The sequence below is a fragment of the Cygnus olor genome, chromosome 2 (genome assembly GCF_009769625.2).
Source record: "Cygnus olor isolate bCygOlo1 chromosome 2, bCygOlo1.pri.v2, whole genome shotgun sequence".
Taxonomy (NCBI): Eukaryota; Metazoa; Chordata; class Aves; order Anseriformes; family Anatidae; genus Cygnus; species Cygnus olor.
In genome coordinates this window covers 22,795,914-22,813,471 of record NC_049170.1, presented here as the reverse complement: position 1 = coordinate 22,813,471, position 17,558 = coordinate 22,795,914, and the positions used below count along the sequence as shown (strand labels likewise).

The window sequence follows — 17,558 nt, the reverse complement described above, 5'->3', positions numbered from 1 at the left end:
CCACTGAGTATTACCTGATGATCCTGCATATATTCTCCTAGAGACAAAGTGTACAATGTCACTTTCCTCTGAAATATTTTGTACCCCTCCTTTCAGCCAACTGCAAGCAAACGCTAAATGTTTTTTTCCCCACACTTCACATAGTACAAGGAACAAAAATCTAAATATCACTAGAGTAGTGCAGAAAACAGATATACTTCTACACACCGATGCAGATCAGCAGTCTACAAAAACCTAAAACAGAAAAGTTGTCCAAGACAGAGAAACGTGTCTACTAATCAGTGTGTACATCTGGAACACTGAATGAAGTGGGAAACAAATCAGTGCTGGTGTGTTTGCAACTACAGAAAAGAAGAAGCCGTGTAAGGACAGTAGAACAGTTTAGTTGCCTACAGCCTGAAAGACATAAAGCATCCCCTGCATGCCTGTAGAAGAGAAAACTAACATTGCTAACAAACTGGCTAAACTTCTTGTGTTAGTAAAATACTCACTCAATGCACCACTCTAAGTACGCAACTTAGAACAAGGATAAGTTTCCACGCTTGCAAAATGCAGTACACGCTAGAGAAATGGTGTGCAAGACTGCAAGGCGCTGACAACTAAAGTCTTGCACATGAAATCAAAACCGTGAAGTAGCTTCCTTTTAACGCAGTTAGAAGTAACAACAAATTTGGTCAGCAGGGAATCAAGGAACTCCCAAGATACTGCAAAAACGTACTGTATCTTAGTATTAAAACTGACCTCGCTCCAACTATAAAAGAGTGCGATGTTACTTGCCTGTTGCTTGCAAATAACCTTGCATTAGCAATTCATGCCGTGTACTTTACAGAAAAACAATATCAAAATGCGTAGTGAGATCAGAAAGCATGTGAGATCTCCATGTATTTCAAAATGTCCCCCGGGGCAAGCGTGCCCATTCAAAGTAATGGGTGTGACACAGAGAAGATCCAGAGGGACAACACAAAACCTATCGGTATGTTAACAAAACAGAACACAACTCCTTTCTGAAAATTAGTTGGTAACACCAGTGTACTTGACAAGTCTTGCAGGATTAATAGCACTACTGGTACAACAGCATAACTTTCTCCACATTAATCTGATAAAGCAAACATAACTACTTCAACATGCTCAGTGGTCCATGAACTTTCCTATCACCATGTTATAAGCTCTGTTCTCAGGCTCAGATTTCTCTGGAGATAAAAGCTGTATGTTAAAAAAGCCATCGGGGCATATTACTCACCGTTTAGTTTGAACCTGGTAGTCAAAAGCACGCAAAGCCCACAAAGGCTGCACATCCCCTTATGCAATTTACATTCTTACTTACAGCAGAGGCATTTCAGATGGCAAAAAGATTCTTCAGCCTGTATCTCCACGATAAATATTACTGCATTTTATGTAAGAAGACATGTTGCTTGTTTGCCCAAGTGAGCCTGGTTAACAAAGCTGGTAAACCTCAGATAAGAACTTCCCTAATGTGTGTCAAATGTGGGTTTGACTGGGCATTGGATTTTATGTATGTGTGTATGTATGCGTGTGTGTGTGTGTGTATTTAAAATGCTAGAAACTGGCGTATGTAGAATACAGTTGCCCTTACTTGCCCTTCCCTCCTCCTGCTGATGCTTGCCACGAAATAGCATCATGCTCTACAAGTGAAACTGCACTAAGCCATGCTAGGTGGTGGCTAAACTAAAGGCAATTCATCAAACACAGACTATACTTAAAAGCATTACCACTGCAGATTAAGGCTCTCTGCTACAAAGCCTGAATTCAAACTGCTGTTACAGAATGCTGTGGTTACAAGGACTCTCCAGCTAACTTCAGAGAGTTGGCCAACACCAGGACTTACACCTTGCTTCTGCCTCTATTCAGGACAGAGTTGCCTAATTCAGACACATGTTAAGGTAGCACTTCCAACTCACTTTGACAGAAAACAACACACACATTAAAATCAAAACGGAAAGCACGCACAAACTGAAACAGAACAAGGCTCTCACTTTCGAAGGCTGCTGAATTTTAATCTCCTGGGAGTCAGATGCAGAATCTGATTTGGTGCCTCCAGAATTTGGTTTCTCCTTTTTTCTCTTCTGTTTCTTTTTCTTCTTCTTCGCTCCCAAATCCCCTCCAGGACTTCTGCCAGAAATTCAGAGAATGTGCAGTGAGAAAAATCAATACCACCAAGCTTAAAATTCATAAAGACTAAATATGGAAAAACCAGCAGTGTTATGTGAAAAATCTAACAGCAGTTTGAATCTGAAGAAAAGGCAGGGCAAAGGAAGAAGGGGGGCGTGGGAGGGGGGGGGAACTGAGAGTGCACTGACAAAATGCTTCCTGCAAGTGCCTTCTAAGTTGTTTTACAGTCAGAGCCCTGCACAACCAGACATTTTGACACAATGGTATGAAATTGTGATATACTGTAATAGCCAACGCTCTCCTTGATGTTACTACTCAGCTCAAACAAGAAATGGCCATTCCCATATATAAGGCAGGAGGCTCATCAGCCTAATGAGGTGTGGTATTTAGCAAGAACCATTTTGCACAAAAAATGGGGCCAAAGACTTCAATCAAGAAAGACGCATTATGGTGCTGTATACAGCAGAGTAAGAATTCCCTTACACTTCCAAAAGCGATCACTTGCTTAAGTTTCACAGTGTAAGGACACGTAAAAAATCCATGCCTCTGTGACCGTAACCACCAGCTGCCCCATTCCCCACAGAGTCTGCTCTGAGTTGGGGTGCAATTTCCCAGAGAGAAGGCATTTAGAAACAAAAATTCAACTGAGCTTGAAGGTAAACTCAAGAAAGTGTAGGAACCAAGGGAAGCAACTTCCTCACGAATTCAGTAACTATTAACAGCCTGATAGTTATTCTCCTTGATGCTCAACCATCAGGGACATCTGAATCTGGTTTTGATTGGATTCTTCTTGTTCTGCTTTCAGGGAATTTTATTTCTAATTTAAGTAGTGATTAAAGTCTTGCGTGAAATCTCTGTAAGAAACACCACAAAGTGATCCAAACATTTGTACTTTAAAATGATCAGTACAATGGTGTCAACCTCAAAGAAAAAAAAAAACAAAAAACAAACCAAGTGTACACTGCACTTGTAGGTTCTGACTTGTAGGTTCTATTTGGGCTACTGATAATGAAACTCCTTTTTTTCTTTAAGAGATTCTAATTTAGCAAATAATCAAGATATGGAATCTAGATTAGATTAGAATTTGCAAAGTGTGGGAGGTGTTGGCAGCTCTCAGACGGAAGGCAAACACGGAGGGAATGACTCAGTTAACACCGAGTCCTCCTCAAGAGGCTTAGCTAGCGCCCAGCCACCGTGCACACAGCACGATGTTAGGGCAGATGTTAGGGCCTGGGGGGCCTGGACATTTTTGCAGTGGAAAAGAAAAAAAAAGTCAAAGAAACAAAACATCGCTTATTTTAATTTTGAAATGGCACTGGCAAAACAAAAGAAAGAATAACATAGCAAGGTTATTAAGATCGACACACTTGCAAGGGCTGTGGTTTTTTAGCCACGACACGCTCGCTTTCACGACTACAGTGCCCCGTGTCTTGGCATCTATACCTAGTCAGCGCCAAAGCCAGTAAGAAAATAACCAAATTTCCAACCTGGAAGCCAAAAGCCTGCAATTAATCAAGCATTTAACTAAACAAAGACCCATTTTGTGGCATCATTACTGTTCTCTAAGAAAGATCAACCCTGACAAGAAGGTAACACATCAGATTAAGTCATGCTCCCGCAGAGGTAAGAGTTATAAATTCGGGACCTTCTGGGATCGGACCCAAGGAGCTACTCAAAAGACAACAGTGTGGTAGTAGACCAAACACACAGGGGAGAAAAGAAAATCTGGAGTATTTACTCTGCAGAAACAAAAGGTTGAGTTGTCTAAGTGAGGCAGACAGAAAGCTGCCTGTTGTACGATGGCAGTACTGCTTTAACACGTAGATGACTGTTAACAGCTTCTAAAGTCTCAGTTTGAAATAATCAAATTTTAATCTATTTGAAGGCCCGTATACCAAGCTGACACTTCTGCAGAATTTAAACAAAGAACAGACCCAGATGTCTGACAAGAGGTTATAAATATGAGACAGTAAAAAAAAAATAAAAGAATGTGTATATATATATGTGTGTGTGTGTGTGTATGTATATATAATACATATATATATATATATATATACACACATATGAAATAATTGCACAAAACCTAACTTTTCCAGGACTTCATCACCTCTGGCAAAACTGAAACAAAAATACTGGAGAAAGTGATTTCGCCTTTATTAAAATTCATTTACTGGGATACCACTTAGTTTTCTTGAACTGTCCATAAACTTTTGCCTTTCCCTCCACCATCTCCCGTGCGCTGCAGAGATGTCACCAGCTGCGTGTGCCCAGGGGGATGGATCCACATCGGACTCAGTGCCAGGGCAGCAGTGCTGGGACGAGCTGCTGCAAACGCTGCTCCTCGCTCTGCAGGAGCCAGCCCTGCTCACACCGCCGGGGGAATTCTGCTCCCTGGGATTACCTGGGGGTCAATGCCTTGTTTAGTTTGGTTCAATAACGAATGACTGTACTAAAAAAATAAATAAATACAAAATCTGGCAGCTACAGAGAAAAAGCAGCTTTGCCAAGCTGAACTGATGTTATCCCCAGTTAAACTGTACTTTTACCAGGATCATCTTAGTTTGTTCTTTGACCAGCTCAAGGCTTTTTTCATATAGAAATGCACATTTTTTAGCTAAGAGAGAGAGAAGACAGGACTAAATTGTTATAAAAGATGAATGGTATTTACTACTCATGTTTTTAAATCTAGTTGAAGTTGGGGAGAGCAAACAGGCATTTTTTATTTTTTTTTATTTGAGACTCCAGATGTGAAATAAATAAAAGCAAATTAGCTAAGTGTGTTTGAAACTTCCTTGAATAACCTCCCCCCTTGTCTTTCCCTGACCATTTCTACACCGCATACCTTCCCAAACCCCAGACCTCAGCTTACGACCTTCAGTTTTAGAAGCTTCCACACCACCTCTTACAAAATAAACACCTACATCTTCTGCCTGACAGGGTACCCAGGGACTGTTCAGAGCAATTATTCATAGGCAGTCTGCTGCTCATGTCAGTCCTTTATTGCTGTTATAGTCCACAGAAAGTGAAAAGCGCATTGAAAGGGAGATCCATTCGTCCTTCAGCTCTTTGGGCACGCCTGCAGCTGAGATCTGGCAGCACAGAAACTCCGACTGAGCAAACAGGCTTGTCCAACACAAGTTACAACCAGAGACACCAAGCGAATTAGGGCAAAAGCAAAATTGAAAGTTCTCAGTATTTTTGCTCCATCTCACACTCTGCCTTGAAAAGAACTGAAAGGTTTTAAAACCGGGAGCATGGCTGGGAAGGGAGGAAGTTTGTTGCTCAATATTTAGTAATTGTGCCGGGCGTGATGGCACAAAGGAGATGCAAAGGTAACAAGATTAGTAGCAAAGACTCCTATTAAAGCTTTTCTTTTAATTAAACATTCTTCCGTGCTGACTAAGATCTGAGTTCTTGTCAGTTCGTATACACCTATCTGACACGAAATACATCTCACTCTTAGAGGCTAGAAAAAATTACTTTCGCAGCTTGATGAAAGCTGACCTTCAAGCATGAAATCGTGTTGTTAACCAGCCCGCCAGCACCGAAGCGGTGCAGGTCTGCTGGGACAAGGGGCACCTCGCAGGGGAAGGAGGAAGAGGACATGCAACTCCCCGTGATGCTATCTCGAGCTGCCAGGCCAGGAAACACACATTTTCATACAGATGAACACACCTGCCCCAGCCCAGCCTGCCACGCAGACCACAGCTGGTTATACTGAGAGAAATGTTCAGCAGTAGGCCCGGGGGAAATCTGTCAGCCTCGCAGAGACGCGCTCGTACCAGGAGCATTTTACTGACAGGAGGCCGAGCCCACACGCTGAGGCGTACCTAAGTACGGACGCGGACTTGGGTATTTTTAACTGCATCCACGATGACGATTTTGTCATTCTGATGAATAAGAAAGCAGTGAGGCCCGCACGGAAGTAACGTGAAAATCAATCTGCAGCTGAAGCAGAAGAAGAGTCAGGAGACCTCCCTCTGTCCCAAAAAGATTAAAAGGTTTAACCCCGCCACAGAAACAGGCCGTGGGTACATCTTTCAGAAAGTTACTCAGGCCCACATTTTGATGATCTTGTCTGCAAGTTACAAATATAAGCCCCTGATCCCACCCACATACCTTTCCACTTATGTACACACATCTGGTGTTTTGCATAAATGTGAAAAAAGACTTTCGCCTCTCCCAATATGTGCCTTTTTTTTTTTTTTTTAAACTGAAAAATGGGGATACTACTGCATCTGAGGAGTGTGCACAGGCCGAGACACAACCTGTGTGGAGCCCTGAACACAAGTATGGAAAGCTCAGATGGAAGAATTGGGAGAGCCTCAGAGGTACGCTGCCCAGGTGGCCACACTGCCTCAGCTCCCTCCTTTCTGATCTGGGGCCATCTTTCCCCTGCAGATCTTTCAGTGTTATTTTAATTGTCTTTTTGGACACCAAATACTGCTTTAGCAGAAACAGCTTTTCTGTAATGTCAACATCTGTTTTAAATTACACGGAGGGGCAATTTTAAGTTAGCAGTTTCTCTAATTCAAAACCCAACACGTATTTCTGATGTTTATTTTTAAGTTGCAAAGGCCTAGGACTGCATGGTTAGGGTTTCTCTTTCCTTCACGGTATATTTTGTCTCTCTATGAGTAAGTGAGGTTGCAAAACTACATTTCTGAAGGTGCTATATAGATCTTCTTGATCATAAAAAGCATATCTCATGTATTTGGGCAAGACTCCAACAAATTTCAATGTGGTATTATTTATAGTAGGGCTGCCCTTGGTTCATACAGAAAATGGAGGCTTAGATGCAAAGGGCTTTCCTACCCCTGTATCAGGTCACCAGCATTTTGAAAGAATAAGAAGGTCCCGACCCCAAAAGCTTATTATATATCCTTCAAATTTCACTGTTAAAACTAGTATTACTAACAGCCTTTCTGGGCTAAGACTTCCTTCGCGTATACTCCAGTACTTGGAAACGCAAGCTTCTTCAGCATGAAAATCTAGTAGCAGTGTCTTAAAAGCAAACCCAGCAGATATTCCCCAAAGCTTTGCGTGTTTCCCCTGCCTCCTCCTTCAAGTTTGTAAGGCTGCACTCCAAGATTTCAATCTAGCATGTTAAAACTGAGCACTGCCTCCAGTACCTTAAAAATATATTAGACGTGTATATATATATATATATATATATATATATATATAAAAGTAGTGCTGTTTAGAAAGTTGCATTGGAGTACGCTACTAACATATTCAAAGTAAATCACTGGGAGCAGGGGGAAGAATTGTTTAAAGGTCACACTTTTTCCTCATCTGTTTACTAAATATTCTCTGCCCAAAGCCTTTCTGCCACAGAGCAGAAGGAGCTACTTAGAATGAATGGAAAAGCCTTACAAAACCAGGCTCAGCAGGATAGGTTCAGGTGCAATAAGTACTTATTTTTCTACATACACACTAACTAAGCTATTTTGTAAACACTTTATTATGAAACAGAACAAGTACAGCATAATGCATCAGGCAAGAGCAAACTGCAGACAGGAGAACAGCAATATGAGTCACACAACATACATAATCCTGCATCTAAAAAACAGGACCAGAAACAGAGGACAAAGACATTTGCACAGTCGAGAGTTATAAGCTGGTATTTGCTGCTGCAGACAATCAGTGCTCAAGCACCAAAACAAAAAAAGTCATACATATATATATATAGATACTTACCACATTTACTGTGTTCAGTATTAGAAGGACGCATTAAGAAACAGTTTGGAAGTAACTTCATCGACAAAGCAATCCTGTTAGAGACTGACACACAACACATACTCTACCTCCTTATAAAAAAGCACAGGTAAAGATAGCGCAAGATTAAATATTGATCGGCATGAATGGAGACCATTCAGAATTTAGCAAGCCAGTTGGCACAGTCACAGTTTTAAGTTGTAAGACTGCTTATAAATTGCTTAAGTGTATAAAACCTAATCTAAAAACTCAAAGCAAACTTTAAAGCCACCTCCAAAATGAAGATACTATAACAGGGAGAAAAAGGGTACTAATATAGGCTCCTATTACTATGGGTTAGTTTCCCCTGATTGAGAGTAGGACTTGAGATAGTGTTTTGTTTGCTGGAGTGTAAGACTTGTCTTTTCCTTTGATGGAATTTGTTTGAATACTTCAGCCTGCAGACAAATTGTAGCAAACAAAATTCTCACAGACTACACAAGAAAACAAAATACAGTAATTCAGAAGTCAATATTAGACTTCATGCATCAAAAACATTAGAGAAAACTAATACTTGGAGGCTTTTCTCTACTGCAAAGGTCTGCCACTAATGTCATCAAATTTTGTATTACTTGGAAGCATTCACTTCCTAATTCAAAGAAGAATAAAGCAGCTTCTTTGAAACACTCATTAAAACACGTTTAGCACTTTCAATAAAAACAAGCTTTGCAGAGAGCAGCATACAGTCTGCAGCTCCAGGTGTCCCACAAAGCTCAGCGAGACCCCAGTCGGAGCGCAGCAGCAGCCCGAGAGCACGCAGGAACGCAATTCTTTGTTCCACGGCCGCTGCCTGGGCGCTGCTTCTGCACCCGCCGCCCAGAGCACAGGGCCACAGACCGGCTACGCTGCACAGGGCAACTACAGCTCGGTCACCAGAGCTGACAGAAGGAGAAACTGCAGTAGGAATGAAATGGGAATGAATCCTAGACAGCCATTACCCAGCTAACAGTCTGGCCTGGCACGTCTTCGTCTGCGAAGAGCGATGAATAATCATCCTCTGCTCTTAGTGGTGTTACTTTTATGTATTTGGGAATCATCGACCGTAGCGCATTCATGCAAACAAATATAACAAAAGCACCGAGGCAATTAAACGCTATTTTGCTCCATTTTAATATTCAAGGATTCTATTAGTGTAATTATTTTTGACAAATATTTTCACGTGTGTGCCGTGAACATGCTGACAGAGTGGCGGGCACGAAGTTTTCCTTTTCCTGCCTTTTACAGAAGTCAGTCCCCCAAGTCTCTGGGATTTTCCTGCCACATTTAAGATGCAGCGCTGCCTGTTGCCAAGCAAATCCTAGGGGCAGGAGACGACAAACAGCTTACATCTTCATACATCAATCACCTACAGAAACGCTCTCAACCAAATGAATCAGAAATTCATGAGGAAGGTATTTGTGTAGCGGCGTATAAATTAACCTATTTTGGGTTACTCCAGCCACTCCTAGTCGAGACAACAAAGCCTCTCCTTCACCACCGTGTTTTCTAACCCCCCAAAAAGGGGGGAAAGCGCATTGAAACGAAACCAATTTTTAATATACGTTCCCTTCCCCGTAGCCCCGAGCTGCAGCAGTGCCAGATACACGGTGTGTCCAGACGGAGCCACCCGGCCGGGAGCTGCGCCCGGTCCCCGGGCAGCGGGCACAGGCCCGGCCCGCTGCAGGGAGACGGGGCCGCAACGGGCCCGGCGGCGCCGGCTCCGCTCCGGTGCGGCACACGCTGTGCCCCCCACCGCCGGCGTTCCGCTTGGGACAATGGGGAGCTGAGGAGGAGGAGGAGGAGGGGTGTCCATCCATCCACCCATCCATCCATCCATCCGTCCGTCCGTCCACCCACCCGGAGGCAGTGTGGCGGGGTGCCCGGCAGGGCCCCGGGCCGGGGCAGACGCGGGGCTGCAGCGCACGTTTCGCCCTGGGGCTCCGCGACCGAGCCGGGGGTGCCTCCTAAAGACCCCCAGGCCTCAACGCACAGCCCCGAAATCCTGAAAAATCGCAGTAAACAACAGCCGGGAGGGAAGGAAGGAGGGAAGGAGGGAGGGAGGCAGCCCCCGTGGCCGCCGCCGCGCAGCCCTCGGCGGGGCGAGCTGTGCCCGGCCGCCCCCCGGCGCGCCCCTACCCCTTGGCGTGCTCGGCCTCCTCCTCATTGTCGCCGTCTATGCCGCAGGTGTCCTGGTCATCCAGCTCCAGGCTCTGCTGGCTGGCCGCAGACTCGCTGTCCTCCGCCATCACGGGGGAAGGAGGGAGGGGAGGAGGCGGGGAGCCTATGAAAGGAACCGGGGCGCACGGCGGAGGCGGCCCGGCCGAGCTCCCCCTAGCTGCCGTCCTCCCCGTGCTCCGCGGCGAGGCGGGGGCCGCCGGGGCTGGGGGGGCCCAGCCGCCCTGTGCCTGCCTCGTAGGAGGCATCGGTCCGGGCCCCGGAACCCCCGGGTGCTGGGCGGCTTTGCCTGGCTCTGTCGGGACGGGGTCTGACAGGAGAATGGGGCTGGAGGCGGCCGGCAGGCCTCAGAGGCGGGGGGATACCTTCTGCCAACACCCCATTTCTTACAGTCCTTGAATCGTTAAGCTTGGAAAGACTTCCAAGATCTTCTGGTCCAATCATCCCCCTACCACCAATGTCACCCGCTAGACCGTGTCCCTAAGCACCACGTCCAACCACCCCTTAAACACCCCCAGGGATGGTGACTCCACCACCTCCCCGGGCAACCCGTCCCAATGCCTGACTGCTCTTTCTGAGAAGAAACGTCTCCTCATTTCCAACTAATATTTTACTGCTGGTAGGTACCAGCGTGGCTTGCCCCCCCCTGCAGCTGTTGCCATCATGTCTTGCAGCACTTGGTGTTTTTCTGAAGCCCATCCAGTCTGCGATCTTGTCGCTGCTGACGGTCAAGGACAGCGCTGGCAGGGGAACACGCTGGCATAAACCCAGCACGAGTAGTTCAGGCTGGATATTAAGAGGTTTCACGCCTCGAACAGCAAGGTTCTGGGAATAGCTTCACAGCAGAAACTGCAGAGGCCAAAACTGTGATGATTTTATCATGGAGCGGTGTCAGTTTTTCACAGGCACGGGAGGCTGCTCCCAGTCCCGGGTGTCTATTTGCAAAAGTCACGTTTCTTAAGTAATTTTCCAAGACTCTTCTCTTCTACAAACTCCATGCTAGGAAAATTGCAGTTGGAATCTTAACAACTTGAAACTAGGAAAACAAATAAATAGGATCTCACATTAATTATTTGAACTCTTGTGATTTATAGGGTTGGATCAAGAATTCTGGATGAAGTTCAGAATTTCTGAGTGCTTGGTTTGGCAGTCTGCCAAAGAGTACATTAAAACCTAAGAATAATATGGGCCAGTTGTAATTTCTCCTTATCTCTGCCACCCTCTTGAAAGTCATTTAATGTGGGGAAGATAACTACTTCATTTTTGCCATTTCGATTTAAGATGGTGCAATGTTGTGCTCTATCAGATATTGCAGATGACATGTTAAATAAAAGATCTCATTGGCCTAGCAGACGACGGCTAGAGGTCCCGGCAGCTGCGCCTTCTCAGTCAATCTCTGAATCTGTGCATATCGAGCACCATTTCTGGGCCTCTCTGTCCCATTGCACTTGGTCCTTTACAATATGCAAGTTGCCATGGGAACTTGTAATTCAAACACATAAAATTCTCACAGTCAAAAGCAGATCATGTAATAGTAAAAGAAACCAAAGGCCCGGGTCATTCTGTCAGCTGTACTCCATCTATAAAGGTGCCTCCTAACCTCCCGTGTTCTTACCTGTGTCACACAGTAGTCAGTTGCAGAGAAAGTGCTGCCTCGGTGCTATCTGATAGTCACCGAGTATTTGTTTCCAACAACAGGTGGACTTGTGGGTGTTCCTTTTGCTTTGTTGTGTGAGGACAGAGGGAGCGACAATTCTGAATGGGTAATTCAGCAGCAGATGTGTGATCTATCACGCTAAATTCAGATGTCTCATTACCACATTCAAATCACCAGTGACTGCAATCTATGTTAGACTTCCATCACCTGACAGGCATTTTCTATCTTGACGGTATTCAAATACTAGCAGCAGTGACTGAAAAATTCAAGGGTACTAAATCAATAAGGCTAGAAAATATTCAACCAGCAAATCCCAAAGAAAATAAACTGACGTAGCACATGCATCTTAAAAACAGCAGTAGTTCCTGAATATGGTTAAATTGATAAGTTGGTGGTGGTGATCTTCCACATGAGCAAAGTTAGAGAGAAAAATATTATACGTAGGTGGCCTACCCTCAACTACTGCAAATCTGATGGAGTCTGTAAGTACACTCAGCAAAGTATATCTCAGAGTCAAGCCAGCACTGTAGTTCAGAGAGGAAATCTGTCTAGCACATTACCACACTTTGAAATGACCTTTAGAAGTAAACATTTTATCTTCAGTCAGTTGTACTGTATAGGAGAGAAAGGAAATCTCAGAAGCACAATTCCAAATATGTTTCTATAACAAAAACCAATTGTGGTGAACAGCTGCCCCATAGCATGGAGAGAACTTAACCCAGTGATTACTAATGATTTTTCCTCTCCTAATAATGTGTAGGAGAAAGTGAAGAACAGTATGTCAGTGACTAAACAGCTACAGTGAATCACCACGTTGGAGAAACTGTGGTTTTAACATCTTCTGTTCTTTACCACAATTTTCCTCACTTCATTGAGAAGGATGGAGTAGTTAAAGGAAAAAAAATGTAGGAGGCTATTGGAGACACTTAGGAAGCCTGGATTCTGACTCTTGGCAGTATGCAGATAAAAGAGGTAATATGAATCTCTCTGTTGCTCTCACTTGCTGTCACCCATTAGAAGGGGATCAGGAAGGGGATCAGGAGGAGCACAGTTGAAGAGCTGTGCTATTCTAGACTTTATAGCATCTGTGAAGAATGTCCCTAGGGATATTACGGCTTATCCCCTGAGAGGCACAGCTGAGGATATACTCCAGATTTGACTATTACAAGGCCAAAATGACAACACTTTGTCATTTTAGGTTTTTTAGGAATTGTCTTTTAGGTTTCATGAATGCATGGCTTTTGCTTATGCCACAAGTAGAGAAGTTGTCCAGAAGTGAGAGGTATGCATCTGTCCTGTCGACTTCTGATCTAGTTTCATGTTTCTGAAGTTACCAGATGGACTCCCAGAGTGCTTAAATTCACTCTGTAGACCTCAGACACTCCTCCGCAGTTGCTCATAAGAGAGACACTCAAGTCCCTTCATCATCTTCATGGCCCTTCACTGGACTGTCTCCAGTATGTCCCGCTCTCTCTCGTACTGGGAAGCTCAGGATTGGACCCACCACTCCAGGTGCAGCCTCATCAGTGCTGAGTAGAGTGGAATAATCACTTTCCTCAACCTGCTGGTGACACCGTGCCTACTGCAGCCCAGGACACCGTTTTTGCAGCCTAGGTCACCTTGCTGTCTTTGCTTGAAGGGCACACTGCTTGCTCTTGAAACATATCCCTGAATTTCAGGACCCCATGCCCAAGCATGGCAAGTTGACAGCATTAGGCCAGTAAGCAGCATGGGTGGCACCTGGTATGTCCGAACAGGCTGTCTGTGGGCAACTGCAGTTGCAAGAGCACGGTTGTCGCAGGTGGTATGTCTGGGAACTCCCCAAACTGCTGAACACGTGTGATGTGGGCATAACCCGTACACTTGCACCATGCGAAGCAGACCACCAAATGTTATCAGGACCGTTTCATTTTAAACTTTCCAGGTGCAGAGACTCTGTGTGGTAGGATGGGAAGTTACTCTTTTTTATTGATAAAAGATTGTAGGTAAGGTAAAATCCTTCTATTTTGTGAAGGTTAAAAAAAAAAAAAAAAAGTCCATGAAGCACAGTCATTTTACACAAAAGCAAAAAATGAGTAACAAAGGAAAATAGACATCCTAATCAGGAGATGCACTTCACCTAATACTAAAGAGCATATCATGAAATCATTTAAAATAACTCCGGCATTTGATGAGTTATTCATTAGTTGGTTGGTTATTTTCATAGGTCCCCTTAGAGCTTCAGTAGTGAGTCTTGGTTTGCTTCTAATATAGCCAAAATATCCAGTTGCTTATGGCAACAAATTGGAAGAAAGGGGGAGAGAAAGGTCGATAAAACACTACAGACATGGCTCTCCTTGGCTGCTCCCACCACGTAACAGACCAGTGTTTAGGGGACTCTCTGCACCACCACAAATCCCAGCTTTTTGGAGCTTTCTCCACCCTTGCTGTCTTTCCAGCTTCTGTCTCCTTCCTCTGTTTTCCCGAACAGATGCAGTCATGAGCTCGTCTCGGGTACACAAAATTAATATTTGCCTACAATTCTGAGAGGCTTTGAGCCACCTTCAATGCCAAAGCATGAACATAGGCTCAGCTCCACAAATGGACTTCGGTGTTGCAATGTTTAACTGTTTCCTAGCTGACCCCCACAGCAAAATCCAGGACTCAAAATCAGGCCTTTCAAACACCCAAATACTTTGGGCATTTCAGTGGCTGACATGAGTTCAAGAGCACCCTAGGCTACTAAGTGAGGAGCCGTCTAAATTTGCCCATACGTATCGAAATATTGAGGATTAGGAAGCCTTAACTCCCACAACTATACGGGACTTCATCAGATCTTGCCCCTTGGATTAACCATCAAGTGAGACTGTCTAGGATGTGCTGGTGGCAGAGCTTAGATGGTAGACTAGCATAAGGTACACACTCCAGACCCCAAATCACTTCTATGGATTTTGTCATCTGCTCTATTTATTTATTTATTTATTTATTTTTCAATACGCTGTTAGAATATGAAAACCAAAACTATAGGTAGCATCTTAGTATTGGTGTCGCTAATGTCTATGGAAAGGAAAATTGTCTCTGTCCTCAACATATATTTGTCTTAAGGCAGGCACTTTTTTATTGTTTTTTATTGTAGGTCTGACACTGGAAACTCACATTCAGGAGTTTCACCAAGCTACAGACAAAATCAGATAAAAACATGAAAGAGGGGTTGTAGTTCCAAGCAGCATCCCAACCCTGCTGCACGGTTTTATCCAGCAGTGGCAGATGAGATGTGTTGAATTTCAACACAGCTCGAGGCAAGATACACCTCAGTGTTGTCAGGAAAAGTATTTTGGTATCAGAAATATATTCAAGGTTACATTTGGGTATTTTATGTCCCAGTTGTTTTAATTCATCAGCTTGGTAGGGAAGCAGCTCACCTGTGCTCTGTTAGAACAAAGCTGAGTGGCACCACGTGGAAACATATCTAGCATTAAGAGAGAATTCAGGTGAGTTTGAGAAATGTAGGATACAGCATATAGAAGCTTACTCTGGAGAAAATTTGTAGCTGGGATAGGCAAAACCCTGGAAGACTGCTGCAGTAATAGCAGCAGCAGCGTCTGATGTCTTTTGCTGGGCAATAAGAGTCAGCTGAAGGACTAGTCAAGACCTAGGAGGGAGAATTTCCCCTGAAAGGCACTGGCTAAACCTATCTCACTGCCTCCCTGAAGAGAGAGGTGGCTTGCTAATTCAGAAACCCCCCAGTTCACCACAGCTGTATAGTTCAAAAATCCTAGGTCTTACAAAAGCTGCTACTCAGTTACTTTATTAACAAATTGGTAGCAGCATCCTGTGGCTACAAACCAACTCAGAATATCTCATGGACAACGCGTTGCTCATAATCTGTGACTACTGATGGCCGCTGACCTAGCAATATACAACATTTACATTTTTTTTTCACCATCCCTATGAGACACAAGAGACATTTGTTCAGTCTGTGTCCTGTGGCTGCTCCAGAAGAAATTTGGGATGGAGCAAATGTGTCTTACCCTAGGTCAGGGGCATTCCAGTCTACCCCAAGCAACTAGGCATAGTCCAGGCTCGTTTACCCACCCAGTGGTATGTATTAATTACACCCCAGTGAGCTAGTGATATATAATACAGCACTCAGAGAACTGGCATCGTCCGATTACCCTGATGTATTCTGAGTATTAAACACTGCAGAAGTGGAAGTCTGAAATTTTCATGCAGTTGTAGGACTGCTCGCACCTTTACACACCCCATTGAAATATTCATTGCATTTAAAATTAGAAATGGATCTGGTGTTATAGGTAATAATAAACAACTTGCCACAAGCTTTTTGTGATCTTGTAAATTGGAAACAAAACTGATCCAATTTGAAAATTTATAGTAGTTTAGTATTTCCTCTATTTTCCTAATAAATATTAAAAAAACGTTATGCAGTGAACAAATGTGTTTAGACTTTGCTTCATACATGTCTTCTAGTACTACCTCATGACTATTTTTTTTTATTAGCTGCCCTTTATGCTAGGAACTTCAATCCTGCCTTCTTCAGCCCTGAATGAGACGCAAGGGTAAGCAAATAGATTCAAAATACACTTAACAAATGCACCCAAGGCACACCGTGAGATCACGCCTCCATTCGCTACGGCTGTTCCTGTAGCCTCTATCCTCTAACGATTAAAAAACAAAAACAAAACAAAAAAACAAACAGACAAAAACCACAACAACAACAAAAAAAAAACAACTAACAATGGTTTGCATACAAAAAAAAAAAAGTCACAGTTGGCTCTTAATGATTATCACAAATTTATACATATTACATATTTTGCATTTTTGTGTCTATTTTTTTTCTAGCTCTTTCAGACCCTTCTCGAACTATCTATGTGAGTGTGAATTAGCAGTGACAGATTTATTGATAAAGGTGGTGTCAACAGTGGTGCTTCAGGAGGTCTGACCACTTCTTAGCAGTTACCTCTGCACATCCAATCTCCAAATCAATCCAATTTACTCCCATCAGCTGCTAAATTGTCTGCTCCTCTGTTAGCTTCTTACAGAGCCCCCGTATCAGGGCTTCCGCTGGTCCCTGCGCTTCCAGGGAGGCTGCAGGTACAGCCGAGATGCTGTCCCCGATTCTGAACTGGGGGGTGATGGGTACACAAATTGCTCTTCATCCCTTGACCATTTCAGCATGAGATTTCTGAAATGAAAATTTTCAGAATTTTCTGTTTGTTTCTGATAGTTCTTTTTTCCCAAAGCAGAAGGGACTCTCCCATATGATAGATATAAGTATTTTCCAATAGAGTGAAGAGGCTACAGCCTTACTGCAACTCTCAGATCAGAGCACTTGTAAAAGATGAAAACTATTAGGATTCTCCTGCATATGTTTTGCCCTAGAATATTTTTCACTTTAAGACATCCTGAAATGAGATGGAAACCTTGAGAAAATCGTCTGGAATAGTTTTTAAAGTTCAGGTCCAGAGAAGTAAACCTAAAAGTCTTGCTATCCCCAATCCTCAAACAAAAGGTGTGTCTATCACATGCTTTAGTATTCAGCTACCTACTTCCATTAGCATAGACCAAAGGACACTTTTATTTGGAAAGGTCCTCTTCCTGTCTTGGGACACTGAAGCCTGGAGACAAGCAGACCTTGGATGAGAGCAGTATTTTATGACAAACAGAAGGCTCCTGGGAGTGACAATGTGCTCAGGGATGGTACGTTGACTCTTCTGGGTAGGTGCTGTATTTCTCACATTTCTATGACAGCTGACAGAAAATCATTTCCAATATTAGGTTGCTCAGACCAGAAGTATCCCACTAACTCACAAATCGGATAAACGGATAGCGCTGATAAAGGTTCTCCATACCTTCTGGATGG

At 43.7% G+C, this 17,558-nt stretch overlaps 1 protein-coding gene across 2 annotated transcripts in view; it reads right to left on the bottom strand.

Annotated features, from left to right (window-relative positions):
* The window catches only part of NMT2 (N-myristoyltransferase 2), a 29,143-nt gene extending 18,977 nt beyond the window's left edge, over positions 1–10,166 (bottom strand). The window contains exons 1-2 of one of the 2 annotated variants that reach the window (XM_040547293.1): positions 10,003–10,166; positions 1,995–2,130 (exon numbers count right to left, since the gene is read on the bottom strand). In XM_040547293.1, coding sequence (XP_040403227.1) covers positions 1,995–2,130; positions 10,003–10,112 — 246 coding nt within the window. In that variant the 5' untranslated portion in view covers positions 10,113–10,166. The remainder of the gene's footprint in view (positions 1–1,994; positions 2,131–10,002) is intronic. The other variant, XM_040547294.1, reaches the window with a different exon arrangement.
* Positions 10,167–17,558: the final 7,392 nt, after the last annotated feature.